Source organism: Microtus pennsylvanicus, chromosome 7, assembly GCF_037038515.1.
Source record: "Microtus pennsylvanicus isolate mMicPen1 chromosome 7, mMicPen1.hap1, whole genome shotgun sequence".
Classification (NCBI taxonomy): Eukaryota; Metazoa; Chordata; class Mammalia; order Rodentia; family Cricetidae; genus Microtus; species Microtus pennsylvanicus.
In genome coordinates this window covers 7,622,142-7,638,841 of record NC_134585.1, presented here as the reverse complement: position 1 = coordinate 7,638,841, position 16,700 = coordinate 7,622,142, and the positions used below count along the sequence as shown (strand labels likewise).

Here is a 16,700-nt window from a genome sequence, read left to right as displayed (position 1 = left end):
TGCACCCCTGCCTGTGCGTCCCCTGCCTGTGCGTCCCCTGCCTGTGTGTCCCCTGCCTGTGCACCCCTGCCTGTGTGTCCCCTGCCTGTGTGTCCCCTGCCTGTGCACCCCTGCCTGTGTGTCCCCTGCCTGTGTGTCCCCTGCCTGTGCACCCCTGCCTGTGTGTCCCCTGCCTGTGTGTCCCCTGCCTGTGTGTCCCCTGCCTGTGTGTCCCCTGCCTGTGTGTCCCCTGCCTGTGTGTCCTCTGCCTGTGCACCCCTGCCTGTGCGTCCCCTGCCTGTGTGTCCCCTGCCTGTGTGTCCCCTGCCTGTGCACCCCTGCCTGTGCGTCCCCTGCCTGTGTGTCCCCTGCCTGTGTGTCCCCTGCCTGTGTGTCCCCTGCCTGTGTGTCCCCTGCCTGTGCACCCCTGCCTGTGTGTCCCCTGCCTGTGTGTCCCCTGCCTGTGTACCCCTGCCTGTGCGTCCCCTGCCTGTGCACCCCCTGCCTGTGTGTCCCCTGCCTGTGCACCCCTGCCTGTGTGTCCCCTGCCTGTGTGTCCCCTGCCTGTGCACCCCTGCCTGTGTGTCCCCTGCCTGTGCACCCCTGCCTGTGTGTCCCCTGCCTGTGCACCCCTGCCTGTGCACCCCCTGCCTGTGTGTCCCCTGCCTGTGTGTCCTCTGCCTGTGTGTCCCCTGCCTGTGTGTCCCCTGCCTGTGTGTCCCCTGCCTGTGTGTCCCCTGCCTGTGTGTCCCCTGCCTGTGCGTCCCCTGCCTGTGTGTCCCCTGCCTGTGCACCCCTGCCTGTGCACCCCTGCCTGTGTGTCCCCTGCCGGTGTGTCCCCTGCCTGTGTGTCCCCTGCCTGTGCGTCCCCTGCCTGTGCGTCCCCTGCCTGTGCACCCCTGCCTGTGCGTCCCCTGCCTGTGCACCCCTGCCTGTGTGTCCCTGCCTGTGCACCCCCTGCCTGTGTGTCCCCTGCCTGTGCACCCCTGCCTGTGTGTCCCCTGCCTGTGTGTCCCCTGCCTGTGTGTCCCCTGCCTGTGTGTCCCCTGCCTGTGCACCCCTGCCTGTGTGTCCCCTGCCTGTGCACCCCTGCCTGTGCACCCCTGCCTGTGCACCCCTGCCTGTGCACCCCTGCCTGTGTGTCCCCTGCCTGTGTCTCCCCTGCCTGTGTGTCCCCTGCCTGTGCACCCCTGCCTGTGTGTCCCCTGCCTGTGTGTCCCCTGCCTGTGCACCACTGCCTGTGTGTCCCCTGCCTGTGCACCCCTGCCTGTGCGTCCCCTGCCTGTGCACCCCTGCCTGTGTGTCCCTGCCTGTGTGTCCCCTGCCTGTGCACCCCTGCCTGTGCGTCCCCTGCCTGTGCGTCCCCTGCCTGTGTGTCCCCTGCCTGTGTGTCCCCTGCCTGTGTGTCCCTGCCTGTGTGTCCCCTGCCTGTGCACCCCTGCCTGTGCGTCCCCTGCCTGTGTGTCCCCTGCCTGTGTGTCGCCTGCCTGTGTGTCCCCTGCCTGTGTGTCCCTGCCTGTGCACCCCTGCCTGTGTGTCCCTGCCTGTGCACCTCTGCCTGTGTGTCCCCTGCCTGTGCACCCCTGCCTGTGCACCCCTGCCTGTGCGTCCCCTGCCTGTGCGTCCCCTGCCTGTGTGTCCCCTGCCTGTGCACCCCTGCCTGTGTGTCCCCTGCCTGTGTGTCCCCTGCCTGTGCACCCCTGCCTGTGTGTCCCCTGCCTGTGTGTCCCCTGCCTGTGCACCCCTGCCTGTGTGTCCCCTGCCTGTGTGTCCCCTGCCTGTGTGTCCCTGCCTGTGTGTCCCCTGCCTGTGTGTCCCCTGCCTGTGTGTCCCCTGCCTGTGCGCCCCTGCCTGTGTGTCCCCTGCCTGTGTGTCCTCTGCCTGTGCACCCCTGCCTGTGCGTCCCCTGCCTGTGTGTCCCCTGCCTGTGTGTCCCATGCCTGTGCACCCCTGCCTGTGCGTCCCCTGCCTGTGTGTCCCCTGCCTGTGTGTCCCCTGCCTGTGTGTCCCCTGCCTGTGCACCCCTGCCTGTGTGTCCCCTGCCTGTGTGTCCCCTGCCTGTGCACCCCTGCCTGTGCGTCCCCTGCCTGTGCACCCCCTGCCTGTGTGTCCCCTGCCTGTGCACCCCTGCCTGTGTGTCCCCTGCCTGTGTGTCCCCTGCCTGTGCACCCCTGCCTGTGTGTCCCCTGCCTGTGCACCCCTGCCTGTGTGTCCCCTGCCTGTGCACCCCTGCCTGTGTACCCCCTGCCTGTGTGTCCCCTGCCTGTGTGTCCTCTGCCTGTGTGTCCCCTGCCTGTGTGTCCCCTGCCTGTGTGTCGCCTGCCTGTGTGTCCCCTGCCTGTGTGTCCTCTGCCTGTGCACCCCTGCCTGTGTGTCCCCTGCTTGTGTGTCCCCTGCCTGTGCGCCCCCTGCCTGTGTGTCCCCTGCCTGTGCGCCCCTGCCTGTGTGTCCCCTGCCTGTGTGTCCCCTGCCTGTGTGTCCCCTGCCTGTGTGTCCCCTGCCTGTGCACCCCTGCCTGTGTGTCCCCTGCCTGTGCACCCCTGCCTGTGCACCCATGCCTGTGTGTCCCCTGCCGGTGTGTCCCCTGCCTGTGTGTCCCCTGCCTGTGCGTCCCCTGCCTGTGCGTCCCCTGCCTGTGCACCCCTGCCTGTGCGTCCCCTGCCTGTGCACCCCTGCCTGTGTGTCCCCTGCCTGTGCACCCCTGCCTGTGTGTCCCCTGCCTGTGTGTCCCCTGCCTGTGTGTCCCCTGCCTGTGTGTCCCCTGCCTGTGCACCCCTGCCTGTGTGTCCCCTGCCTGTGCACCCCTGCCTGTGCACCCCTGCCTGTGCACCCCTGCCTGTGCACCCCTGCCTGTGTGTCCCCTGCCTGTGTGTCCCCTGCCTGTGTGTCCCCTGCCTGTGCACCCCTGCCTGTGTGTCCCTGCCTGTGCACCCCTGCCTGTGTGTCCCTGCCTGTGCACCTCTGCCTGTGTGTCCCCTGCCTGTGCACCCCTGCCTGTGTGTCCCCTGCCTGTGCGTCCCTGCCTGTGTGTCCCCTGCCTGTGCACCCCTGCCTGTGCGTCCCCTGCCTGTGCGTCCCCTGCCTGTGTGTCCCCTGCCTGTGTGTCCCCTGCCTGTGTGTCCCTGCCTGTGTGTCCCCTGCCTGTGCACCCCTGCCTGTGCGTCCCCTGCCTGTGTGTCCCCTGCCTGTGTGTCGCCTGCCTGTGTGTCCCCTGCCTGTGTGTCCCTGCCTGTGCACCCCTGCCTGTGTGTCCCTGCCTGTGCACCTCTGCCTGTGTGTCCCCTGCCTGTGCACCCCTGCCTGTGTGTCCCCTGCCTGTGTGTCCCCTGCCTGTGTGTCCCCTGCCTGTGCACCCCTGCCTGTGCACCCCTGCCTGTGTCCTCTGCCTGTGTGTCCCCTGCCTGTGTGTCCCTGCCTGTGCACCCCTGCCTGTGTGTCCCCTGCCTGTGTGTCCCCTGCCTGTGCACCCCTGCCTGTGTGTCCCCTGCCTGTGCACCCCTGCCTGTGTGTCCCCTGCCTGTGCACCCCTGCCTGTGCGTCCCCTGCCTGTGCACCCCTGCCTGTGTGTCCCCTGCCTGTGCACCCCTGCCTGTGCACCCCTGCCTGTGTGTCCCCTGCCTGTGTGTCCCCTGCCTGTGCACCCCTGGCTGTGCGTCCCCTGCCTGTGCACCCCTGCCTGTGCGTCCCCTGCCTGTGCACCCCTGCCTGTGTGTCCCCTGCCTGTGTGTCCCCTGCCTGTGTGTCCCCTGCCTGTGCGCCCCTGCCTGTGTGTCCCCTGCCTGTGCACCCCTGCCTGTGTGTCCCTGCCTGTGCACCTCTGCCTGTGTGTCCCCTGCCTGTGTGTCCCCTGCCTGTGTGTCCCCTGCCTGTGTGTCCTCTGCCTGTGTGTCCCCTGCCTGTGCACCCCTGCCTGTGTGTCCCTGCCTGTGCACCTCTGCCTGTGTGTCCCCTGTTTGTGTGTCCCCTGCCTGTGTGTCCCCTGCCTGTGTGTCCCCTGCCTGTGCACCCCTGCCTGTGTGTCCCCTGCCTGTGCACCCCTGCCTGTGCACCCCTGCCTGTGCGTCCCCTGCCTGTGCGTCCCCTGCCTGTGTGTCCCCTGCCTGTGCGTCCCCTGCCTGTGTGTCCCCTGCCTGTGCAGCCCTGCCTGTGTGTCCCCTGCCTGTGCACCTCTGCCTGTGTGTCCCCTGCCTGTGTGTCCCCTGCCTGTGTGTCCCCTGCCTGTGCGTCCCCTGCCTGTGCGTCCCCTGCCTGTGTGTCCCCTGCCTGTGCGTCCCCTGCCTGTGCGTCCCCTGCCTGTGCGTCCCCTACCTGTGCGTCCCCTGCCTGTGTGTCCCCTGCCTGTGTGTCCCTGCCTGTGCACCTCTGCCTGTGCACCCCTGCCTGTGTGTCCCCTGCCTGTGTGTCCCCTGCCTGTGTGTCCCCTGCCTGTGTGTCCCCTGCCTGTGTGTCCCTGCCTGTGTGTCCCCTGCCTGTGCACCCCTGCCTGTGTGTCCCCTGCCTGTGCACCCCTGCCTGTGTGTCCCCTGCCTGTGCACCCCTGCCTGTGTGTCCCTGCCTGTGTGTCCCCTGCCTGTGCACCCCTGCCTGTGTGTCCTCTGCCTGTGTGTCCCCTGCCTGTGCACCCCTGCCTATGTGTCCCCTGCCTGTGCAACCCTGCCTGTGTGTCCCCTGCCTGTGCACCCCTGCCTGTGTGTGTCCCCTGCCTGTGTGTCCCCTGCCTGTGTGTCCCCTGCCTGTGCACCCCTGCCTGTGCACCCCTGCCTATGTGTCCCCTGCCTGTGTGTCCCCTGCCTGTGCGTCCCCTGCCTGTGCACCCCTGCCTGTGTGTCCCCTGCCTGTGTGTCCCCTGCCTGTGCACCCCTGCCTGTGCACCCCTGCCTGTGTGTCCCCTGCCTGTGCACCCCTGCCTGTGTGTCCCTGCCTGTGCGTCCCCTGCCTGTGTGTCCCTGCCTGTGCACCCCTGCCTGTGTGTCCCTGCCTGTGCACCTCTGCCTGTGTGTCCCCTGCCTGTGTGTCCCCTGCCTGTGCGTCCCCTGCCTGTGTGTCCCCTGCCTGTGTGTCCCCTGCCTGTGTGTCCCCTGCCTGTGTGTCCCCTGCCTGTGTGTCCCCTGCCTGTTTGTCCCCTGCCTGTGCACCCCTGCCTGTGCACCTCTGCCTGTGCACCCCTGCCTGTGTGTCCCCTGCCTGTGTGTCCCCTGCCTGTGCACCCCTGCCTGTGTGTCCCCTGCCTGTGTGTCCCCTGCCTGTGCACCCCTGCCTGTGTGTCCCCTGCCTGTGCACCCCTGCCTGTGTGTCCCCTGCCTGTGCACCCCTGCCTGTGCACCCCTGCCTGTGTGTCCCCTGCCTGTGTGTCCCCTGCCTGTGTGTCCCCTGCCTGTGCATCCCTGCCTGTGTGTCCCCTGCCTGTGTGTCCCCTGCCTGTGCACCCCTGCCTGTGCACCCCTGCCTGTGTGTCCCCTGCCTGTGCACCCCTGCCTGTGTGTCCCCTGCCTGTGCGTCCCCTGCCTGTGCACCCCTGCCTGTGTGTCCCTGCCTGTGCACCTCTGCCTGTGTGTCCCCTGCCTGTGTGTCCCCTGCCTGTGCGTCCCCTGCCTGTGTGTCCCTGCCTGTGCACCCCTGCCTGTGTGTCCCTGCCTGTGTGTCCCCTGCCTGTGTGTCCCCTGCCTGTGCGTCCCCTGCCTGTGTGTCCCTGCCTGTGCATCCCTGCCTCTGTGTCCCTGCCTGTGCACCTCTGCCTGTGCATCCCCTGCCTGTGTGTCTCCTGCCTGTGTGTCCCCTGCCTGTGCACCCCTGCCTGTGTGTCCCTGCCTGTGCACCTCTGCCTGTGTGTCCCCTGCCTGTGTGTCCCTGCCTGTGTGTCCCCTGCCTGTGCACCCCTGCCTGTGTGTCCCTGCTGTGCATCCCCTGCCTGTGTGTCCCCTGCCTGTGTGTCCTCTGCCTGTGCACCTCTGCCTGTGCACCCCTGCCTGTGGTCTTATAAGAAGAGGTTCTCCTAGATCACAGAACCCTGAAACCCATTCACAGGCTTTTATCCAGGGCTGGAAGGACTTTTGTTTTGTTTTGGTAGGTCTGGGAATGGAACCCGGGATGGTAAATATTGATTGCTCATTTGTTAGACTCTAGAATGAATCCTAAAGACCAACTGCCAGGCTCGTCCATGAGGGAACCTCTAGGCTGGGTCAACCTGAATGAGTGGCACCACCCCATGGGTAGGGGAACAGAGCTGAGCAAAATGGAGAGAGTGAGGTGGGCACCAGCAGTGTGTGGGGGGAGGGCTGGCACCTCTGAGCATGCTGTGTGCACCAACACTCAAATTTCTCTCAGCTTTCTCTCCATGGGTAGGAAGAGAGCAGCTTCTTCAGGCTCACACTTGTACGGCTTTCCCGCCATGGTAGGGAGCGCACCCAAACACTCCCAAATTAGCTGTTCCTTCTTTAAGTGGCCTTTGTCAGAATTTGATCTCAGCAACAGTAAAGGAGACTAACATAGAACCCAGGTCCCCATGCACGCTCTCAGGGCAAGCCCTCAGCACGGAGCCACAGCTAAGCCCAGGATCTGCTTTTGATTGGCACTGTGGCTGCTTCAGATAAGAGCAGGAGGGACTTCCCAGCTGGGTGGGAGGATGGCACCAAGTTATAGCAAGGCCGGGAGGAGCTCCTAAGAACAAGGATTCACCCCACATTCCCCAGGCAGGGGGCTGACGGTGATGGCAGGTAGCTGGGGTGGGTGTTAAGGAAGGTCGTGTTTCCTTACCCCCCATTCCGGGTGTATCCTGAGATACCCTGGGGATTCTCAACTGTTTAAATTCTCCCTCCATCTTCAGTGGCCTGAGAGCATGGTGAATTCTATGTCAACAAAAATGACACCTTCATACTTATTTAACATACATCATAAACCAGAACTTTTTTTTTTTTTGGTTTTTCGAGACAGGGTTTCTCTGTGGTTTTGGAGCCTGTCCTGGAACTAGCTCTTGTAGACCAGGCTGGTCTCGAACTCACAGAGATCCGCCTGCCTCTGCCTCCCGAGTGCTGGGATTAAAGGTGTGCGCCACCACCGCCCAGCAAACCAGAACTTTTTTAAAGTCAGATTTGGATTAAGTCAGTTTCTTTTTTTTTTTTTTGTTTATATGTTTGTGTGTGTGTGTGAGCATGCTTCTGCGCTAGGGAGTGGAACCCATGCTGGGCAGGATCCTTCTAGAGTCCTAAATCTGACTTTTCCGTGAGAATATCTGTAGGTCCTCTCCTACTGTCTTAAGGAGGGTTATATTTCCTCCCTGGGCTCAGAGTGGGCTGAGTGGGAGTGGACATCATTTTGCTTCACTTCAACAGACACCGCATTGCCCTCAGAGGATCCACCCGGGCAATAGAGTCCAGGTGGCGCCACCCCAACCTCCTCCTACCCCTGTAGGCCTGCAGCTCCCATTCCACTCACCAGTCTGCCGCCTCCTCTGCCGTCTTCCTCCCTGTCGCTGCTAGCGCTTTGAGCCTGCAGATTGTGAACACAGGATGGTCAAGGCTCAGTTATTTTTTTTTTCCCTTGGAAGGAATGAGTCCCAGTAGTGCAGAGGCTGCTTGTCCACGCTGTGTCCTACCAGGGCCAAGCTGCTGGACTTCCCGACAGGTACCCAGGAGACTCCGTGACTCGTGCTACAACCCCACTCACTCTCTTCCCATGGCTTGACCTCTTCTTCCTGGGCCCTCGGAGTCTTAGCACTCAAAACCTGACCTCTGCCCTCTCTCTGCACCCCGCTATTTTGCAACAAGGCCAATCCTGTCTACTTGTGCCTGCTAAGTCAGCGGAGACAGGCTGTGCTTCCCGGACACAGGCAGCCCCACCCCAATGGCTCAGCAGGAAGTATCCCTTACCCAACCACTGGGCAGACTGGTCCACATCCCTCTCCTGGGTCCCCCACTCTCAAATGCTCAGTGCTGCTTTCCTCATGGCTCCATGTGTCTTATTCATTCTGGGACCTGGGATGTAAATACATCGACTTGCATTTTGCTGAGCTGGGCCAAACAGACCAGAGTGGGCCACAGATCCCGCAGTCATTGGCTGACACAGTCGTCCCCACTGGAACCCAAGGCAGTGCTGCCCAGTACTCCAGCTATCTGTGTGAAGAGCAGCGAGGATATAGCCACCCGGAGGGACCATGCCAGAGAGGCCATGCTGTGAGCCCTACTCTGAGCCCAACTAAGCGCTCTAAGACACGGGTGTCTGTTGTTTGAGCTAGCAGGGATTTTGAGAGCCGGCTCCTGATCTAGGCTGGCCACAGGCTATTCTTTAGACCTTGGTGATTTCATCTGCAGTGGGACGGGTGAGCATTTGACTGATGGCTTCCTGACGGGCTGGGTTCTGTTCCCCATTTAGTGGCAACAAAGCTCTCCTGATATTGGGAAGAAGAGACTAGCTTCAATACCACGTCCTCCACAGTGGCCAGGGTCTTTTTATCGCATTGAAGGAGCGCTTGGTTCACCCCCAGACCTGGGCTCCCTGAAGCACACTTCCTACCTGTGTCTCCCTGGAGATAAGGACTACAGCTAAGAAGCAGGTATGCAGTGGATGATGTGACCACGGTCAGCAGCATCTCTGCCCTCTCTGGGCCTGGGGACTTGGACGAGCGAAGTCTTCCTGAGCCTGCTGTCCCTGGAATTGCTCCCTCATTCTCTTTGGTGGCTGGACATTCCAGACACTTTCCCTAGAGACAAATGGCTTTCCCTCGGCTGCTTAGAAACTCAAATGGAAGTTCTCTCAGGGGGTCCCAGCCATGGAGGCTCATATCAGATTCCTTGAACTGCCCGTCTCCTTCGGAGTCAGTGATCCGCAGGAGAGTTAGATCTGCCCGCGCTCTCCTCCAAGCCCCACAAGTGGGCAGCCAGAGACCCACATGGCTTCTAAAGTGCACATGCTTCAGGGTCTCTCTCAGTCAGGGGGAGGAGCTAATCTTCCAAGGGTCAAGATCATTTCATGTATAAACAGGAGGAAGGGGGCCCTCTTTGGAGCCACCATCTCACACGATAAGGTGACCACGTTAGCAGGAAGTCAGCAACACTTGCTTATCCAGTGGTATGGCAGGGGGAACAGAGGGGTCTACCCCAGGCAGGGAAGCCAGGCTGTCCGGCCTTGGCAGCTGCAGGTACTCACGCGGTATGTGTGGGGAAGCCCATGGCCAGGAGGGGGTCCAGGAGCGAGGAGGTGTTGCGGCCCTTGAGCTTGTTGGAGACCTTGGCATACAGCTGCGTCTCCCCCGCAGCCATGTCTTCCTGCTTGCTGGGCAAGAGGCGCCTGCTCACTGCAAGGACCAGATAAAGTGAGAGCGGAGAAGGAGGCAGGCTGAGGCTGTGAAGAAAAACCTCAAGTCTTTTTTGATCTTTCTGACACAAGCGAATATCCTGTTTGCACAATGATTGGGCTTGAGTTCTCCCTGCGGGTCCACAGTGGCGTCTTTCCAAACCCACCTGTTTTCCACAGCTTGGTCGGCTGTGAAGTTCGTCTTTGGGGTCTGCTGTGTCCGTGGGAAGCATTTGGGAGAAGGGATAACTGAGAAGGTCGAGGGAGCAGAAGTCTGGAACAGGTTTCTCTCATGGATTCCGTTGGGCACCCACCCCGAGCCACCCAGGACCTTAGCAACAACGTCTACAACATGACACTGAAGTGTACTGTATGCCCTGTCTCTGCCTGCTCTAAAAAAATTTAGAAAAACCTTTTTTTTTTTTTTAGTTTTTATTGAATTTTTTTTTTGAAGTAAGAGCTTTTAAAGTCCAGTGCTGTGTATGCAGCACGAGGAATTTCCACAGAGTGAACCCATTCTCTCTTCCCCAGGACCAGTGAAACAATGACGGAAGACCGAGGGCATTTAAGTGTTGCACCCCCCCTCTAAAGGGACAGTTGGCCGTGTCTGGAGACACCTGTGGTTGTCAAAAATCTGAGAGGGCTGGGGACACGGTGGAAGCTAGTGGATTTCAACCACAGCTGCCACAGAACCTGGGGCAGTCTGTACAGCACGCAGGTTATGAAACCCTGTTCCAGAACTTTCCGTTCTCTTAGAGGATCCGCCCCACTCCGCCACTTCTGGTGGGTCTCCCCCTCCCCCACAAATCGCCATTACTTTAACATCAAGTCTCATGCCACTAGAACACTGGAACTCATGCTATGTCATGGTATGATGTGTTCTTGCCTTCTTTCCTTCCTTCTTTCTTTTCCTTTTTTCCTTCCTTTCTTTTGTTCATGTTTTTTTTCTTTTCTTCTCTCTCTCTCTCTTTGTGGTGTCAGAGATTGGACTCAGGGTCCTATCCATGCTAGGCAAATGCTCTCCTAAGCTCTTCACGTCCTGATTCCTTGCTCCAAATCATGTCTCTGGGACGTATCCATGCTCTTGCATGCTCTGTAGTTTGTGCATTGCCATTGCTGAGTAGCATTCTACCAAACGTGATCTTCTTCTTCCGTCTATATCTTTGCTGATGCACACACAGGCAGAGGCGACTGGCTACCCTCCAGCCAGCAGAGGATGGGCGGCCTGGCCCTTTTAGCCCTCTGCTCTGGGTACAGAAGCAGGCATCTCACTGTGCACCGTGGTTGTAATTTGCATTTCATCAAAGGTGATACCAGTGCTGCTTTACAGACCAGCTGGCCTTGGCTTGGCCTCTCCCGGGAGGAGTCTACTTGGGTCTCTCTGCTAATTTTCCTCCTTGGGTTGTCAGTTTTTTTTAAATCACTCTGTGGAAAGTCTGGTTGGCATCTTCTGCACCCCGTTTCAGAAACCGTTGTTTTTCTGCATCAGTGAACACGCTGTCTTCCTCTCTGTCCTAGAAGGTTTGCTGGAGCTGCCATTTCTGTTTAGCTTGGTGTGGGTTAGAAACCATTTTGTGTATGGTGTGAGGGCTGAAGGGTCTCCGTTTTCCCGTTGACAAGACCAGGACATGGCAGCGGATTGTCGCCATGTGACTGACTGACAGATGTAGTTTGCTTCTAGCTCTGACGTGTTCTCTTGTCTGATTTATTCATTTCTGTGTTCCTCCTTTAGCTGCTGTGGTGTTGGAGGGCTCTGGTTTTGTGTCTGTGAGACTGTTCTTCATTCTTAGCTTTTTAAATATAAATTCAGAGAGCAGTTGTATCACGGAGGGTGCAGACGCCTCTCATTTACTGTCACTAATCGGACACTGTGATTCCCTGGGAAGGGACTACACAGCTTGTATAGAGCTAATTCAAAATGGAGGACGGGCTTAAGTGTAAAACCCGAAACTTCAATCATCCCAAAGAAAGCCTAGAAGAAAAATGTATATTGTGTTTTACGTTATAGAACTTTCTTAGGGCATAACAAGCTTAATCCATGATCTTTTCTTGTTCCACTTCATCAAAGTCGTAAACGTCTACTGTTTGAAAAGTGTGATAAAGAAAACGAAAGAAAAGGTAAGCCACAGCGTGGGAGAAAATGTTCCCCGCCTACACTCTTGGTCTGAGACCCAGAATATACAGTGTGTGTGTGAAGTGTGCGTTCTGACAGCTAACGAGAGCACCAATAAGCAAGTTTAAAATTGGGAAACTAAATGACGCCTGGTGAAGACGGGAGCTGCGGTGAGAAGGATCCAGCCTCGTTCACAACCGGAAGATGAAAATAAAGACCGCAGCACATTTCCCCAGCACCAGCTAGATTTGGAGCTCAAGTCAAAAGGACCGACAAGGTCAACCTTCAGCAAAGCGAGGGAACTCTTAAAACAGCCCGTTACTGAGGTCGTGATTTGTCCAACCCCTTCGGAAAACACGTTGACACAGCGTCTTATAAAGGTCAGCCAGCTTACACTGACTACACAACCTTTTCTGATCTGAGATTTTACCAGGGAAAAGTGAAAATGTGTGTCCACACAAAAACCCATCTTTAAACGTCCTTGGTGGCTTTATTCATCATAGTCCCTAAAGGGAAACGATCCAAACAGTCCAAGCGAGATCCATCCGCGAACAGACGTGCGGAGCTTTGAGTTCAGGGAGCGGTGCTCATCCGCAGGAAGAACCACAGCCCTGCTTCCTGCATCATGACGGAACAGACAAGAGCCCATCCTGCTGAGTGGCAGGGGCAGGCGCCATCACACTGCCTGTCTGGGGCTATTTAAATGCCATTTTAGGCGAGATATGATTGCTATAGTTTCAGAGAGCAGATCAGTGGTTGCCTAATGTAGGGTGGGATGAGCTATGGCCCGAGAGACCTGACTGAGCGGTATCTGCACAAGTGTCGTATTTTTGCAGGACTACCAAATTGAGTATTTAGAATGGGTATATTTCAATAAAACTGATTTTAAGAAAAATAAAGAAATGAAAGGAATGCTAAAGACAACAAAAACAAATGCATCATTTTTTTCTTGCCAGAACAATCTGTGAGGTTAGATTGAATTTGCAGGTCATTTGAAAGAAAACTGACATTTTCATAACATTACGTCTCCGATTCCCCGAATAGAGTATATCTCCCTACTTAATTTCTTCCAGTAGTGTTCGTAATTTTCAGTTTCTTTTCTTAATTAAAAATATTTTATAATTTTTTTGTGTGGACATGTCTGTTGTCTACCTGTGAGTGCGCGCATGTCATGGCTTTTTGTGGAGGCCAGATGACTACATGGTAGAGTTGCTTCTTCCTCTCCATCTTTGTGCAGGTTCTGGAGATAAGACTCAGGTTATAAGGGCCATATGACAAGTACTTTACTCGCCAAGCCATCTCCTGGCTCCTTCATTTATGTTTTTGATGCTATTATAAATTATTTATCTATATAGCCTATATAGGTGTATATTTGATACAGGCTTTTATATAGCTCAGGTTGGTGTTAAACTCATTATACAGTTATGTGTGACCTTGAACTCCTGATCCTTCTCCCGCTACCTCCCAAATTTGTGGAGTTTAGTAGTGTACCACTGTGACTGTTTTTAGGTAAATATATAATCTTTATATGTATGGTTATTTTTGTCTGCACACATGTATGTGCACCGTATGCATGTCTGGTGCCCATGGAGGCCAGAGGAGGGAGTCAGACCCCCTGAAAGTGGAATAACAGCCAGTTGTGAGCTACCATGGTAATGTAAACTACCGTGTGGATTTTGGGAACTGAACCGGGGTCCTCTGGAAGAGCAGGCAGTGCTCTTAACCACGGAGCTGTCTCTCCAGCCCCGTGTAACTGATACTTTAAAACACTGTGTATGGCAGCGGTAGAGAGGTACAACCGGTCTTTGTATGAGGAACCCACATTCGAAGATCTTGCTGAGTTTACTTATCGCTCCCAGAACTCCAGAGATCCTTCTGCATTTTCTACGGACATAATATGACCTGATCTCCAAATACCAGTGGCTTTCCTCTTCCTTTCGAATTGTTGTAATATTTGGGCTGTATATGATTATACTATACCTTAATCTGACATATTATTTCCAGTGAAGGCAAAAGTATGCTTCTCAGTGCTAAGTCAATCTTGTTTCCTAAGGTTCATCTTCGACTCTTAACACACTTTTCTATAAACATAGATACTAATGCACGTGTGCATTTATGCATTTTACTTTTGGTGGATTCAGAGTGCTAACACTCGATTAAGGGACTCTGTATCAGTGTTTGTGAACTGGCTTGACTGGCTACTTTGTTTTTTTCTAAGACAGGGGTTCTCTTTGTTTTTGTTTGTTTGTTTGTTTTTCCCCTTTCTTTTTATTTAGTCAATGTGTCTTTCACATCATGCATCTTGGTCCTGTTCATTTCTCTGTCCCTTCACATCTGCCTGCTGACCCTGCTACCCTCAACCACCCCTCAAATAAAACAAAATTTAAGAGGAAAAAAGGAAAAATAAGTCTCGTCATGGAAGTTGCCGTGTGACCAATAAGTCACGCAGTAAGTCCCTTTACTTGCCTGTGATTGTTGCAAAGACTCCAAGCTGCAGGATCTCACAGCACAGGGCAACAGCAGGATGTCCAAAAAGAGTCTCAGTGAGGGCCCAGCATCGATGGCATAGTAGAAACCAGAGGCCTGGAACCAGACCAGGGTTTCTCTTTGTGACAGTTTTGGCTGTTCTGGAACTCACTCTGTTGACCAGGTCGGCCTCCAACTCACAGGATCTACTGTCTTTGCCTCCTGAGTGCTGGGATTAAAGGCACGCGCCACCAGCATCTGGCTTACTTCTTTTCTCTGTGTCAGGTGATCCACACCTGGTGATCTTCCTCTGGACTTTGTAAGTTTTGAAAGTCTGCACCCCTGCAGATCAGGGCTGGGTGCCCCCTAAGTCTTCGGCATAGTATAAAGAACGCACTAAGAGGTACCCCCCTTTCTCTCAGTTATCTGAATTTTTGTAAACACTATATAATTTCTTTTTAAAAAATATTTGTATGGGGGGGGTGGCTGGAAAAATGGCTCAGGTGTTAAGAGCACCAGAGTTCAATTCCCAGCAACTGCATGGTAGCTCACAACCATCTGTAATGAGATTTGGCGCCCTCTTCTGGCCTGCAGATAGACATGCAGGCAGAACACTGCATACATAACAAATCTTTAAAAAAAAAATTGTACAGATTCATCAGTGTCCTGGGCCTAAAAGTTTCTTTGTTGGCAATTTTTAATGTATGGATTAATTTATATAACCTATTTTGTTAAACTGTTTCTCAAGAATTTTTTAATAACTTTAATAACTTTCCTGACACAGGCTTGCTAGTCTTTATCTCTTTCCACTTTGCTGCAAGTTTCTGGGTAGAGGTATGCGGTATATATTGCACTATCCTTAGGTAATGGGCAAACCTTGGTGCCCCTATAAACGATATCTTTTTAAGATATCCCTGGCCATGCTTTGTTGACGGTAAATTGCTACCACATTTGTACTGCTTCCTACGGGCTTTATATCCAAAAGTCTTCTAAATATATTTACTGATTCTAATAACTTATATTTAGAATTCTAGATATCATCTGGGAGTGATGATGATATTTTATTTTATTATTTTAACATTCTTATTCTTATTTTATTTTGAGATATGGTCTCACCATGTAGCTCTGCCTAGCCTGGAACTTGCTGTGTAGTTCAGGCTGGCCCTGAACTAATGGAGTTCCTCTTGTCTCTGCCTCCTGAGCACTGGGATTAAATGCATGTGCCACCACATTCAGCTTCATGTCCTTATTGCTCACTGGTTCTTACAAGGTTTTTTTTTTTATATATATTTCCTTCCTTTTATCTCATCTATCCCCTTTCCCTTCCAATCTTCTTCTTTCTTCTGTCTCTCTACCTAACATTATACTATGTCAAACCCCAAACAAGAAGCTAAATCTATGTGATATCACCTCTATGGCACTCCCTGCTGTAGAGAGACTTTAATGTTTCTCCTTAAAAATGTGAGTTTAAGCTGGGCAGTGGTGGTGCGTGCCTTTAATTCCAGCACTTAGGAAGCAGAGGCAGGTGGATCTCTCTGAGTTCCAGGCCAGCCTGTTCTACAAGAGCGAGTTCCAGGACAGGCTCCAAAACTACAGAGAAACCCTGTCTCAAAAAACAAACAAACAAAAAAGTGAGTTTATTCTATTTTTCTATGATATCTTTAAACTTTTATTTAATTAGAAATTTCTCTATGTACACATATATCGACACACATAGTCACATAATTTATTTATTTATTATTTTTTTTTCAAAAATTTTTATTTGGGGGCTTGGGAGAGGGCTCAGCAGTTAAGAGCCCTGGATGTTCTTCCAGAGGTCCTAAGTTCAATTCCCAGCAACTACTTGGTAGCTCACAACCGTCTCTAAAAAGATCTGATGCCCTCTTCTGGCATGCTCGTGTACATATAGAGCACTCATACATAAAATATAAATACATTTAAAAAATTTAAAAATCTTATTTGTGTGTATGTATGTGCACACACGTGTGTGAGTGTACAGAAGGTGTTGGGGATCCCCTGGAGCTGGAGTTACAGGCAGTTATGAGCCCTCCAGTATGGGTGCTGGGGACCACACGCCACCCTCTGCAGGAGCAACAAGTGCCATTTGAAATCGATTTCCAGATTTCCCAGCATTCAGTGCTACACTGTCTCTGTAGATGACACCCGACTCTGGCCCGTTCTACCTATCTAAATCTCCACCTTCTTCTCGCTTCTCCTCATTCTACCACAACCACCATTTTGTTCTCTGCTACATTCTTTCCTTTGCATATCCCACACAGAAGGCACCTCCTTGGGCTTTTTCTTACCTGGCCTGTTTCCTTTGCCGTAGAGACCTCCAGGCCTCCACACATTCTTTTCCCCTGAGGGACTCAAGAGGAATTTCCCAATCAATTTCCTTCTCTTGAATTTGGGGGTTAGAAATAGACAAAGTTTGCTGCCGTCAAGGCCCAGCTCATCTCTGTCTCTAAAGGGAATTAAGAGATAGTTCATTGTGATTTATTGGGGAGTCTCGTGGGTCCATGGGTTTGAGTTGCCCTGAATGGTAACGTTTCATTGTGGAAACTTTTATAGTCACAGAACAAAAGGCAGTCTAAAGGAAGGCATTTTCAGACACCTCGCCAGGGACATCAGACAGATGGGAGGCAGGAAAGCGGAGTCGTGGCTCCCCTATGTCTCAGATGGTATCTGAGGGCATTCTTAACTTTAGGGTTGGTAGAAGCCAGTGGTCTGGTCTGCTAAGCGAATACACCCCAAGGGCTTTATTTGTTAGCTGAAAGAACTTTAGGTCCAACAAAGAGGCACGTGATAAATGACCACAATGGGATTAAAGATAGTTCAAGAGAATTTGGGTTTT

At 54.3% G+C, this 16,700-nt stretch overlaps 1 protein-coding gene across 4 annotated transcripts in view; it reads right to left on the bottom strand.

The window, feature by feature from the left end:
* Nucleotides 1-9,263, bottom strand: part of Ubash3a (ubiquitin associated and SH3 domain containing A) — a 39,975-nt gene extending 30,712 nt beyond the window's left edge. For all 4 annotated transcript variants that reach the window (XR_012911323.1, XM_075979766.1, XM_075979764.1 and 1 more), the window contains exons 1-2: nucleotides 9,121-9,263; nucleotides 7,411-7,464 (exon numbers count right to left, since the gene is read on the bottom strand). Coding sequence is in view for 3 of the 4 variants with exons in the window: in XM_075979766.1 (XP_075835881.1) it covers nucleotides 7,411-7,464; nucleotides 9,121-9,233 (167 nt within the window). In the remaining variant the exon portion in view is untranslated. The remainder of the gene's footprint in view (nucleotides 1-7,410; nucleotides 7,465-9,120) is intronic.
* Nucleotides 9,264-16,700: the final 7,437 nt, after the last annotated feature.